We start from the raw sequence: 12921 nt of genomic DNA, 5'->3' as shown, positions 1-12921 counted from the left end.
CTGCCCCTCCTCCCGGGGGAAGGGCGGAGTGGGAAGGCCGAGAATGGACTCCGCTTCCTTCTTGCAACCTGGAAACGCCCTTCCCCTCCAGAGACACCGGAGGGTCGAGTGCCCCGCGCCCCCCTTAACTCTAAGCGTTACACTGAACCAGCATTACCAAAGAAAACAAAATAAACATTGCTGGTGTAAATAGATCATCTGAAAATGGAATTAACAATGTAAAAGGGCCCTAAGTTGGAGTTGGGAGGCCATTAGGGAAGTCAGATTCACGCATGCCAAGACCCAGACGAGGTGAGAACATTTGGACTTTCGTGCTTGCTATAGAAGCAGGTCCTGGAACTTGCCTCCCTATTTATTTTGTTATAGCTTATGGTTTTTACCTTTATAAGCTCTTTGTCTTCCTCGGGGCACATTTCAAGTTTTTCCCTGAATCTGTGTCTTCCCAGATTCGAGTCTTTTAAGACCTCAGATAAACTTTTGTTGTACTTTGCAGCCTCAGTTCTTCCTTGCTTGATACTAGTCTATTTCTTCACCTGTAAAGTATGGATAATCGTACCTGTTATTGTGGCTCTGGAGACTAAAGCGAAATGAGATACTATGTACAAAGAATATGACTACCTGTTAACTGACCTTCTTTGATGGGGATTAGCCCGAAGTACATTTGGTCGGTCATTCAGTAGCCTGATGTGTCTCTGTTGCCTGCTCTTTCTCTTTTCTTAAATTTGGTCATTTTTTCCCCCTCCTCATTCACTTAAAAATAATTTTCCAGTAACCACAGATTGACTGCCCAAATCTTTTTAAATTCTGGCTTGTGTTACAAAACTCATTAATCTGGATAAAGGAAGCATTTGGAACAATTAAATCTACTTTATAACTACAAAACTGGTTTTACCTGAAGGATCACCAAAGTCCAGTGCGTGGCTATAAACAGGTATAACGTGAGAAATAGATGTCTTGATTCCTCATATTCACTGTTGTTGTATTAACTTGAACAATACTCCTAAGTTTCTCTGTTACCATGGAAAATAATTCAGCTGAGCCTTGAAACCACATGATGAAGAAAAACAGTATAGATACTAGTCTGTTTCAGGAAAAACACTTTTATTCAGAGTATTTGGACTTTTTTTTAAGGGCAGCAGGAATCCATTGACAGTAAATGATGACATGATCAGATTTGTGTTTCAGGGAAAAGTTGGTGTATTGACAGTGAAACTGAGGAGGAGGGGAGGCTGGAAAAGCGGGGAGGGGGCTTTGGGTGATCCTGTGAAAGGGAAGTGACCACACCAGGTAGTGGAGGTTAAGAGCAGGACGCAGAATTAAGAGGCTTTGGGGGTAGAACTGGCAGGATTCGGGTGAGAAAGGACAAAGAGAAATGTATCAGATAAGAGGGCTGTTTCCTAAAGTCAGAGTAATACCATTTCGAATGGCAGTGCTACCAGAGACCCTTCCACAGGAGAATTAGAAAGTTAGCTTGGGGAATCCAGGCAGCCTCGGAAAGAGAGTTGGAGCCTAAGGAGAGATGGAGTTGGACCATTCAGAGGGGCTGGACCAGCCCAGGGAGGGAACCAGAGAGGGAACCCCCAGCAGGTTAAAGCTTCAGGCGCGGTATAACACAGAGATGTGCCTTTCACTGACTGGAAAGAGAGAGAAAGTAAGAGGAGGAAAATGGGGAGCCGAAGAAGTCAGTCAGTGTGTTGCGGACATTTGGGGACTGCATGCTTTCAAGAATGCCAGGGTTTATAGACTCTCCTGCCTCATGGGTAATTACATGTAACCATTCACATAAAGCACCTGAAGCTTTAGTTCAGTTTTTCTTTTAAAAAAAAAAAAAATCTGGCAAAAGTACTTCTTTCAATACTTAGCTAGATGTTTTTTATACTGCAGATTATATCTTCATTTTCTTCAGGTTGTATAAATTGCAATCTTTTACCTTAAATCACCCAGATGGAGAGAATTTAATCCCTGAGAAAGGCTCTCTCCTTGCAGTCTGCTTTTACAGGATATTACAAGAACTTTTTCGATTTTAAAACAGGATCTAAGAACAGGGAACCAGAAAAGATCAGTGAGTACTCCTGCAAGGTGGAAGAGGAAAGGCAGGGAAAGAGGATGAATTTATGCCTCAGGACAGTCCACGATGTTCTTCCGTCACCCTTTTATAGCTATATATTGTCTAAAGTGTTTTATTGATTGGACATAGCACTCTGTGCTCCTCATAGCAGAGAATTATTGGGCATATCAATGGTGAAAATAAACTTTAAGTTTTAATAAGTGATTACATAAAACAATGAAAAAATATTTTCTGTACCTGTTTAAAGACGAAAACTTTTCCTGCCATTTCATAGTTTTTAAAGACTCTCAGTATTGGAGCAGAGAGTTTTTAACTAATGACATGTTACAAAGGTTTTTGTTGATATTTGTAGAGGCAATATATGAAACTATTGTTTTTTTTCCCAAGGTATTTTGTGATATTAAACTGGCTAGAGACCCAACAATGAATCAGCAGTTTCTGCTGGCACCCGTAAGACTTTCGTCGTACACCTGTTTTGTGCGAAGCACACAATAGGGATGGAACGCAGCTCCATGTTTCTAGATTATAGCTCCTCCCCCTCACCCCCGCCCCCCCCACCCCGTGGCATACTCACCTTCCCTGGCCCTGTCCCAGAACAATGCCAGACATCATTATAATACCTTACAGGTGTTAACTCATTTAATCTTCACAATACCCTACACATTAGTTACCTGCCATTTTATCCCCATTTTGCGGATAAGAAAACTGTCGTGGCCAAAGTCTGATGGCTGCTAGGCGGCAGAGACAGGATTCACAGCCGGCAGCCTGCGGCTGCAGTGTCCACACTCTGATCATTACTCTGTGCTGCCCTCCTTCTCAGGACATAACTATTGAATTCATAAATAAACTTTCTTAAAAAGTCATACAGATGAGACAACCCAGAGCGATGGGCTAGTGGTAGTTATTAGAATTATAGCGTGGTGTTTAACATACTTTATTATAATTAACATCAAACTTAAAGTTACTGTCTGTCACATGTGTTAGTGCCTTGCTCGAGACCCCTTCAGAAGTCCCCACTGCCAGCATTTCCCCCGACCAAACGGAGCCCGGTTTGAGTTTCAGACCCAGCTCTCAGGTCTGTTTCAAAGAGTCAAAGCACTGTGGGTCGGCAGGGAGGCTGAATGGAGTGGCACAGCCAGTGGGGGTATGAGTCATGAACAACAATGACCGAGTGGCATTAATGGCCACACAGCACTTACTCTCCCAGGAAACGCTCTGTCAGACTCAGGAAATGTGATTTAATCCTAGTTAAGATAACTCCATTCTATACCCTAGAATAGACTGTTCCTCTAATAGAATTTTATTTTCGATCTTGCCCTAGGAAGTCCTACCAATAAATAACATGATGTACATTATTTGTCCAGTTAGCTAAACTATACAAACTAGGGAGTTAGTTATTCTTTTGCCATCCCACCTCTTTTTCTCTTAAAAGGCTCTTAAAAGAGGACTTGAGAACCTGCTGCCCCAACAGAAGGTGCCTGGAGAGTGGCCAGCAGTGCCCTCAGCAACGGGTAGGGGAGGAGGGAAGACTATAATTCAGTCAAAAGAGATACTGTTGGTCTGAAAAGAACATCAGCCTACAGATGACACAAGGATTCTGTTCCCCCTTCGGCTCCAAGACCCTCTATTCATGTTTGTTGTGAGGCAGCCTTAGGCAGAGAGGTTATAACAGCAACAAATATGCATGAGGGACTTTGCAGAGTTCACTTCACTTAATCCTCACTCTCACCCTATTGCCGGAAGCACTATTTGAATCTCCATTTTACAGATGAGGAAACCGAGGCACAGAGAGATGAGATAATTAGCCCAAGATCGCACAGGTAGGAAGCTGCGGAGTCAGGATTTACTACTCCCTGGCAGTCTGGCTCCAGAGTCCATGTCCTCACTGCTGCCCTTTGCCCGACTGTCAGTGCCTCAATTACCCCATCTTGTTTCAAGTAGACAGAAACTGTTGTTTCAAGGAATAGGGGGGCTTCATGTTTGAATTAGAAAACCTGGAGATTTGGCAGAGAATCTCTTCCTTAATAATATTTGGCTCTTGGTCAGGCAAGACATTCCCCAGATTACTCGCTGGATTGAACTTGTTGTTCGTGCCCTCAAGACAGTCTGGCAGAGGAGTCACTCTGGTGCTACTGACAGACAGCCCACCATCAAGCTCTGCTGGTCCCGCTTCCCCGAAGACCCAGGCTGTGATGCCGAGCAACAAAGCTTTCCCACGTCTACAGAGATGCTCCCTTAGCACAGTGGGACGGGAAACCTTGGCAGCTAAGATAACTTCGAGTGGCAGAGGATATGCTTTCTTGCCACCTGCCACCTCCCCACCCTTGTCCTCCCACCCCTTCTCTGTATCCTATCCTTATTCTTAGAATGCGGTCAACTGGTCCTTTCTAAAGCATTAACAGATAATTAAGGAGCTAAATTGTAGTTTTTAAGATAGGACTCTTCCCAGGGTTACTTGCTTTCTAAGACATGACTCTAAGTTTAGCCCACGGTGGGTGGGGGACGGTGTCCTGGCTGAGCACTGTGATTGCAAGCAGTTCTCCCTGCTACTGGGAACCTCAGTCTCACCGAAAAGCTCCTTCAGATGAATTCGCTGAGCTGCTTGTCCCCAAGGTAGTTTTGGGTAGGATGAGAGAAGGAGTGGCCTTTGATGGATCACCAATACCCACATCTCCTCCTCCTCTCTTTCTCCCTTAGCACACAGACTCACTTTGAAGGAATGAATGCAGGTGTAGTGCCATGTCTGAAGATTGCCAGCCCTCTTCCTGTAGTGTAGAGCGGAGGTTTCCAAGCTCTAGTGTGCACCAGAATCACCTGGGAGCTTGATTAAAATGCATATTCCTGAGCCCTGGACCCAGAGATTCTGATTTGGAAAACATCTACATTTTTTTCAAGTACTCCCAAGTAAATGTGATGTGGAGACCTGCAAAACACTAGGACATAATCAGTATGCTACTTGCAAGTGCAAAGGAGATCCTCTCCGAGTGGAACTGGCATAAACTCACTGCTTCTCTCAGGTCATACCAACATTCCTGTCTTTTGAGTCTGTAATAAGAAGGAGTCATTAGTGCAGCCAAACATACTTAACAAAACTCAGATAAGCCTAAAGGCAATAAAAACCTCAAAAGAAAACACCCTGATTTTGATAAGCAGTGTCGTTCTGCTTCTGCAAGTTGCTGTTGGATTCCCAGGATTCTGGTCAATGTGTGGTGGACAATGAAAGGAAAACAACTTTTGAACACCTGAGTGTACAGAGGGAAGCACGTGGTCTTTGGAGAACCTTGACAGCTTATTCAAGGTGTGGAAGCCAAGCCTGGCTCCACAGTACCATGTTCTTAACCAGAACAAGAGACGAGTTCTTAACGCATCTCGATTTGTCAAATTCTATCTTCTTGCCTTGTCTTTCTTTGCATACGTGTATCTGTCTCTTTCTGTCTCTCTTTACACACACTATACTCGGATTCTTATAAAGTGTTTTTTATGTATCCTTTTGACTCAGAATTAGAGAAAGAATCAGATAATCCTCTATAAAAATTCATAAGCCTTTTTTTATACTGAAAAATTATCTGGCATAAATTATCTCAGGAAAACTGACTAGTTGTCAGTTCAGCAAGACAAACTTTATACGTAGGTACAAGTAAAAAAACATTAGGGAAGGATCACAAAGAAAATGTCACTTACCTACTTAAGAGGGGGACTTGACAGAGTCAGAGTTATGTAATAGCTTTGAATTCAAGCCAGTTCAATTCCTGTTTAGAAAGGATAGTCTCTTTTTTTAATGTTAACCATTTTCCCTATTTTATCTGCTGAAAAGTTTTTCTAATCCATCTTAGTCCAATGGCATGTTACAGTCTGCCACTGACTATAAAATATTAAATTTTATAGCATATAAAATTTATACTATGTGTAGTACATAGTATATAGTAAAAAGAATTTTAAAACTATAAAATATTAATAACGATTTCCATAATTTCACCTTTAGTTAAATTCCCTGTATTGTATCTGTCCTGGGGCCCACCTTGCCTTCAGCCCACTCCGGCTAGCACTGGATCTGGCCGGCAGGCACAGGACAGTGCTGGACCAGGATGGTGGACAGCAGAGCCCCAGGCTCATCTTCTAAAAGCTGGATTTGAATCTCAGCTGTGTGATCATACGTAAGTCATTTAGTTTCTCTGTGCCTCTGTCTCCTTGTCTAAGAAGTAAGGATCACGATGTCCACCCAGAGGACTCTCGTAGGGTTTCAGTGAGGTGATCGGTTATGCAAAATTCCACCAACAGGCTCTGTGCCTGGCAAGTAGCAGCCACCCTGTAAATGTCCCTTCTTCCTCCAGCTAAAGGGAGAGGGTTGAACTGATGACCCTCAGAGGCTGCATCTAGCTCTAACAATCTGTGCCGCTGGGAGAGCTGCCGAGTGCAGGGCGTGGGGAAAACAAAAGGGGAAAATGCCAGATTGCCAGGATTCAAAGACCTCCGTGAAAACATTTCAGAGGGTTGAAAATACAATGAAAACAATAAAAGACCAAGAAGGCAGGAAATCGTCACCTTGACCATCGGGTCCAGAGAACAGGAAAACTAAAAGATGCAATTTCCTCGGGCGAATGTAGAAGTAGCCAGGAAAGTTAGGAAAACAATGTGTAGTTAGCCTGACCATGATCTTCAGTGATGCAGAGCAGCCATGGCTTACCCATTCAGACAAAGAAAAAATGATAAGTTTAATTATCTGCATATTTTTTGTGATGGAACATCAGGGCGAGGAAGTGAAAGGCCAGCCCGGCGTGGCACTGGCACCCTCTGGCTTTTTTGGCCTTCTCCGCACTCGGTCACAGGGCGGCCAAACTGTGCGGGGCCAGGTGCGGAGGCTCCTACTCACAGGCACTGAAACGACAGTGGGCATCGCCTAGTCATGGAGGGGACATTGGACCCGATGTCTGTGTGTCACTGCTACCTGTTTACCACCCCCGTGGCTCAGGCCCAAATTGGGATGATCACAAGAAGGTTGGGAAGCCTGGTTTCCCACACAAGGGCAAAGTAGCCAACTCTTGTTTTGAAATGAACAAGATCAGGCTTGTTTCCCACGTTATGGCCGTGGATTTTCAAGGCCCTTAGGCCACAGACTGAGAAGTACACTTCCGGGACTCAGCAGATCCAGAGCAGAGAGGCTAGAGAATCCTCTGGTCACCCCCCATCCGTGGACATCCAGAGGATCCTATTCTTGGCAATCATGCTTCTTCTATTATTTTCTTACATAGGCATCACTTGGAGTGGATCTCACAGGGCAAAAAAAAAGTGAGTAGACAATAAAGTGACCAAAATGGAGCTTTGTGTTATAAGGTACTCACTCTCTGAAGGGTAGGTTAAATCATGACAGGTCAGTGGCATGTCTGTGACAAAGTAAGGGACAAACCTGGTGCCACACAGTACTCTTAAGAGTTTGAAAAATGCCACAAGTGTACTACTTCACTTTTGGATGGATTATAATAGTAGCTATCATTTATTGAATTTTTATCATGGGCCAAGAACTACGTTAGATGCTTTACCTGTATCGTTTAATCCCACGGCAGTGCTCTTAAGTAGATACTGTTTTCCCCGTGTTACATTTGTTTCTGGTCGGGTTACCATTCTCCAGCCCTGACATTCCCTACCTTATCGGAACAGGAAAGCGGGTACATTAGAACCAGTTATGCACCCGCCCCGAAGGACTGTGAGGACTAGGCTCATCTTGCACTACATCTTTGTTGACATTTTTCTCCACAAGAAGTTCAAACCCCAGAGATAGAGTTTCACCTGGACAGAACAGCGCTGTTAAATTATAATCTGTCTCAAATTCTCACCCTTCTCAACTTCCCAAACCCTTTCATTGGCTCTTGGTAACTTATAGTCAGTCCACAAACTCAACATCATCTTCTTTCCTGCCTCCTGTTCTAATTGATGGCTGATTTATGCAGAACTTTGTCCATGCACGTCATCAAGTATGTGCTCATGAGTCACTTCCTCCCAGATCTTTGATCCCCATATCTTCCTGATCCCTTATTCTGCTCCCTTATAGAATGTAGTCTATATTCATGTTATTTTGTATCTGTTGTTTTCTGTCTACCTACTAGAATGTAACCTTTGTGAGCACAGGGACTTTTGACTTTTGTTCACGAATACACTCTTAATACCTACCCAGAACAGTACCTGGCATATTATCTTTGCTCAATAAATATTTCATTTGTCTCTAGTCACCTTGCTGTCAAGCAGCCAGCCCAGGTCTGTGTGATTGCAAAGCCCCGTTCGTGAACATGTGGTTTCCCCTCTTGATGGATGATGTGAACGTAACACAAGCAAGAATCTTCTGGCCGAACTGGAGTTATCGGTGCTGGGGTGTCGGAATAGGGAACTTATTGACTGAGCAAGATCCTACAGGACCAAAGTTCTTTATTTGATTACATTGGGAATGGTCCGTCCCACCCTCGCCTACAGCTGGTCTTCACGTTAACATTCTGTCACCAAGCAAAATACAAGTGATATTTGAGGAGCCAGCAATGAATTCGGTATTCTTACAACATGAATGCATTAGCCTAGATAAAAACAGTTTATAACTTATTTACCTTTTTCATATGACTTAAAGGAAGATGAAAGCTGTGCCTGGGTAAAGAAGTAGGGAAGTGGCTAGGTGGACTGGTCCATGTTCATGCAGTGAAGCAATGCCTCCGTAGAAACGTGGAATGGAAGTAGTGATGTAATTGGAAAAGTAGACCTCAAAATGCTGTCTGCACAATGATGACAACTCTGGAAATTCTCTGTGCGTTTAGCAATACAATTATAAGAGACTTTTAGGTTCATAAATAGTTGGTGATTGTAGCGTTTAGGATTTATTTGGTTATTTCATATTGGTCTTGATATTCAGATAGTTCTGTTTAACTGTTAACTACTCAAATGATTAAATAGACATAAAAACAAATACAGTGTACCATGCTGAGAGCTAAGTGTACACGTCAGCCCATCTGCTGCACATCCTCTTCCTGCTGTCCACCTCCACTGATGGCTGACATCCAGCTCTGCCTCCTCGCACTTCCCCCGGCCTTCCGGTCCTGACTCAAACCCTTACGTGTTGTGCACCTCCTTACTCCCTTAGAACCCTCAGATGCTCCTCAGTCCAGCTTTCTGAGGCTTTCATCCCACTGCCCTTGCCCTCCTCTTTGGGATGAGGCCTTTTGCATGCCCTTTCCATTCCCTGCAGTACTCACCCGAGCTCTTTTTCCTGCACAATTCTCATGCATGTTTCACTGTGTGCTTCCTGGGCTCACGGTCCAGGTCTCTCAGCTTTGCCCGAGGAAATCCTATGACAGTTTCTTCTCTAACTCTGCATTTGCTGTTCTCACAGTCTTTGTTCTTTCCATACCAGTCAGGGTTCTTGGTAACAAACCATAAAAATCTACTCTGATTGAAACAAAAACACAATTTCATGAAAGGCTATTGAGAACTCTCAGAATTACCAGGAAAGCTAACTAAAGTAGGACAAGGTGGTAGCTGAGCAGCTAGAACTGTGGCCAAAATCCCCAGGCCACAGAGGTTTGGGGGGACACTGCTGCCACCACTGATGGACAGTGAATGCTGCTGCTGGCACCACTGGTACTGGATGCTGCCAGTGGCACACTTGCCACCAAAACAGAGTCTCCTCTTACCTTGTTCTAATGCTCAATTAGCTCCTGGTCATATCTAGACAATATTCTGGCCAAGTCACTGGCCCTTTTACTAAGTGCAAAGGGGACCTAGAAAGGAATATCTTACTCGTGCTGTGAGAGATGGGTTCTGCCTGCCGCCGCAGCTCATATGGTAAGTAAGAAATTGCTCAAACATTCCAGGCAGGAACAAAAACACCCACATGGCCCGTCCCCAATGACAGTTGTTTTATTAAACTTTCTACAACTTCCTTAAATCCTTGAAGCTATTGCTTCTAACCTCTCTCAGCAAGAACTCTGGAACATAGTTAAATGCAAAATTAAATCTTTAGGGGTCACAGATTTATGTGCAAAGATATTCATAACAGTGTGATTTAGAATAGGGGAAAAAAAGACTAAATTTCCAACAATAAGGGAATATTTAGATGAATTATGAGATATCCATAGGATTAAATAGGTGTCTTTAAAAATTATGGATTTTTAAAAACTATAACAAAATATAAAAAGAACTTTATAATGGCTCTCACAATTATGTACATGCAGATATGAGCATATTTTATAGTAAAATATAAATGTATATGTATAAAGACATACATTGGAAGAGACTATACCATAATATTAACAGATTGATGAGATTGGAAGGATTACTTTTCTCTTAATGCTTTTCTGTAGCTCTTGGATTGAGCATAAAAGTTAATAATAGTTGAAAGAAAATCCACTGAGGGCAACCTTCCTGTACCACTATTTTTATCCTTTGTCGTGTTCTCAGAAGGTACATTTTTTCCCAAACCAACCCAGACTCAGTACTCTGAACTCTTATTCTTTTCTTCTGATGTTGAAAGAACTCAGCCTTTTCTATATAATCAGTTCCTCCCTAACCACTCGTTTGTTCCCACTGATCATTATGCTCATATTCTCTAAACCTTTTTCCAACCCTGATTAGCTGACCCAGATCCTACCTGAGCTCCCCTCGCCCACGTATTCACTCTTCCCATGCCCTGTATTCACTAAAATAGCCATCTCTGAGATTTCTGTTACTCTTCTCTTAGCCAAATCTGAAGATTCCTTCTCCATCACTACCTTTGCAGCCTTGTTGGCTGCAAGAAACATTATTGTTTATTTCATCATCTTTGACACACTTTTGGGCCTAGGCTAAGTCAGATCGCCTTATGGTTTTCTTATCTCTCTAAAAGAAAAAGGTGCATTCTTAAGCACCTTACCTGACTTTGCTTCCTATTAAGCCTTACAAACAAGCTCGTCTTTCTGTGTCTCCTGACTGTTCCTATATCTCAGGATTTGCTCCCTTCCTCATCTCCTGGTTGGCTTGTCTACATAGTGGAGCCAATGACCTATAAACGGAAGTACTGATCTTGATAGGACATGTAACCTCCATAGAGGCAACCTGCCCGGACCAGCTCTGCTTCGACAGTGGTCTCCAGTCCTCTCGCTTCTTCCAGGGCCCTAGAAGCTCAGTAAGACCATCCCTGCTGCCCTGCTCAGGGAGCTCTCTCCAGCCTCCACCTCTGCCTCCACCAGCAAGAGGTTGTCCAGAAATCTAGTCCTCAGGCCAGTGCCTCAGAGGTGGACTCTGCTTCTCTGTCCACTCTCTTCAGGTTGCAGCCCTAATTGGACTCTCCATCTGGCTTTCATTCTCACCTTCACCCGCACTTCATGGTTTGCAACCTTCCAACCAGAGGTCTTGGCCCATATTCTGTGTTTTCGGTTCCTACTGGACAACTCAAGTGAAATATGTCTTTTCATACATGCCAATGACCTGTAGTGACCCAATTCTACAGAACATCAATCTTCTTATAACTGTTCTTGATCCTTGATCTGGCTCATCTACCCTCATGACTTTATATTTATATTAACCCTGACCTCTTTCTGTTTTCGAGACCCATAACTTACCTGTCAGACATCTCTTGGATTTCCTGCTCTCAGAGAAGTTTATTTATTGATTTGTTAACTCACCCAATAGGCACATATTGAACACCTACCAGTTGACACTACAAGTGGTCGGTCAGAGGCTAGTCAAGGAGTTAGACAAAATAAAGGGCTGTATCATGTAAGGACGCTTTTATTGCTAGTGACTAAAGTCTCGAATCAAACTGGCTTAAGCAAAAATGGAATGTATTTTCTCACATACCTGGCAAGTCTCAGGGGAGATCTGGTTTCCTTTAGGCATAGCTGGATTCGTGGATCTTAGATGCTACTACCTTTGAGACCTAGCCTGTCTTTTCTGCTCTGCCCCATTCTGCTCTGCGATGGCCTCGTTCTCTGCTCTGCAGGACCGTCGTTAACAGTGCCAGGCCCCCTTCCTCCAAGGTTCCAGGGCAGCAGAAAAGGCGCCACACTCTCGTCAGCCCCGATGAGTGTCCCACTCTGTCTTGTGGATTCTCACCGGATTATGTGTTCTTCCCTGAAAAATGCTCTTGCCGGGGAATTCAGTGATCTGACTGGTCACACTGGCATCACATGTCCTCTCCTTATAGTTGGGTGTGGCGTCAACTCTACTCAATCAATTAAATTGAGAATGAGGGATACAGTGTGGTTCCCCTGAGGATAAGGCAAATGGATGTGGGATGGTAAAAAAAAATTTTTTAACTGTCAGTTATGCCATGAGGTTTGTGATAAGTGTATGATAGAGTTACAAACAGGGCGGAGTCTGGCAAAAGGAGTATTTGACTCCATGTACGGTAGGGAAAGAAGGGTCCCTTCCACCCTTCCCCCTTTCACTCCTTTCCTTCCTTCTCCCTTTCAGCTAAATTCAGTGAGTGACTATTTTGTTTAAGATGCAGAGTATAGATTGTCCTATTGACTCTGCCTATAGAGAGCTTATAAAGTGGTGAAGAAGAGAGAGGGTAAAGGCAATGCACCCACATTTATTGAGAATTTTTAAGAAATAGAAATATGCCCAGAAATAAATCCTTGCTTTTATGGTCAGTTAATCTATGACAGAGGAGGCAAGGATATACAATGTGGTAAAGACAGTCTATTCGATAAGTGGTTTGGGGAAACTAGACAGATACATGCATTTAAAAAAAAGTGAAATTTGACCACTTTCTTATACCATATACAAAAATAAACTCAAAATGAATTAAAGGCTTAAATGTAAGACCTGAGACCATAAAACTCCTAGAAGAAAACATAGACAGGAAATTCTGACATCTCTCTTAGCAATTTTTTTTT

General features: G+C 43.2%; 1 protein-coding gene across 4 annotated transcripts in view; it reads left to right on the top strand.

Moving 5' to 3' along the window:
* The window catches only part of ALG14 (ALG14, UDP-N-acetylglucosaminyltransferase subunit), a 95359-nt gene that overhangs the window by 80530 nt on the left and 1908 nt on the right, over window positions 1-12921 (top strand). For 2 of the 4 annotated variants that reach the window (XM_023524440.1, XM_023524439.1), the window contains 2 exons: window positions 7318-7354; window positions 7824-7825. The exons of the other annotated variants lie outside the window; for them this stretch is intronic. In XM_023524440.1, the coding sequence (XP_023380208.1) occupies window positions 7318-7354; window positions 7824-7825 (39 nt within the window). The remainder of the gene's footprint in view (window positions 1-7317; window positions 7355-7823; window positions 7826-12921) is intronic. 4 annotated transcript variants of the gene reach the window in all.

This window comes from Pteropus vampyrus, unplaced genomic scaffold (genome assembly GCF_000151845.1).
Source record: "Pteropus vampyrus isolate Shadow unplaced genomic scaffold, Pvam_2.0 Scaffold463, whole genome shotgun sequence".
Classification (NCBI taxonomy): Eukaryota; Metazoa; Chordata; class Mammalia; order Chiroptera; family Pteropodidae; genus Pteropus; species Pteropus vampyrus.
This window is presented reverse-complemented; position numbering and strand designations above follow the sequence as displayed.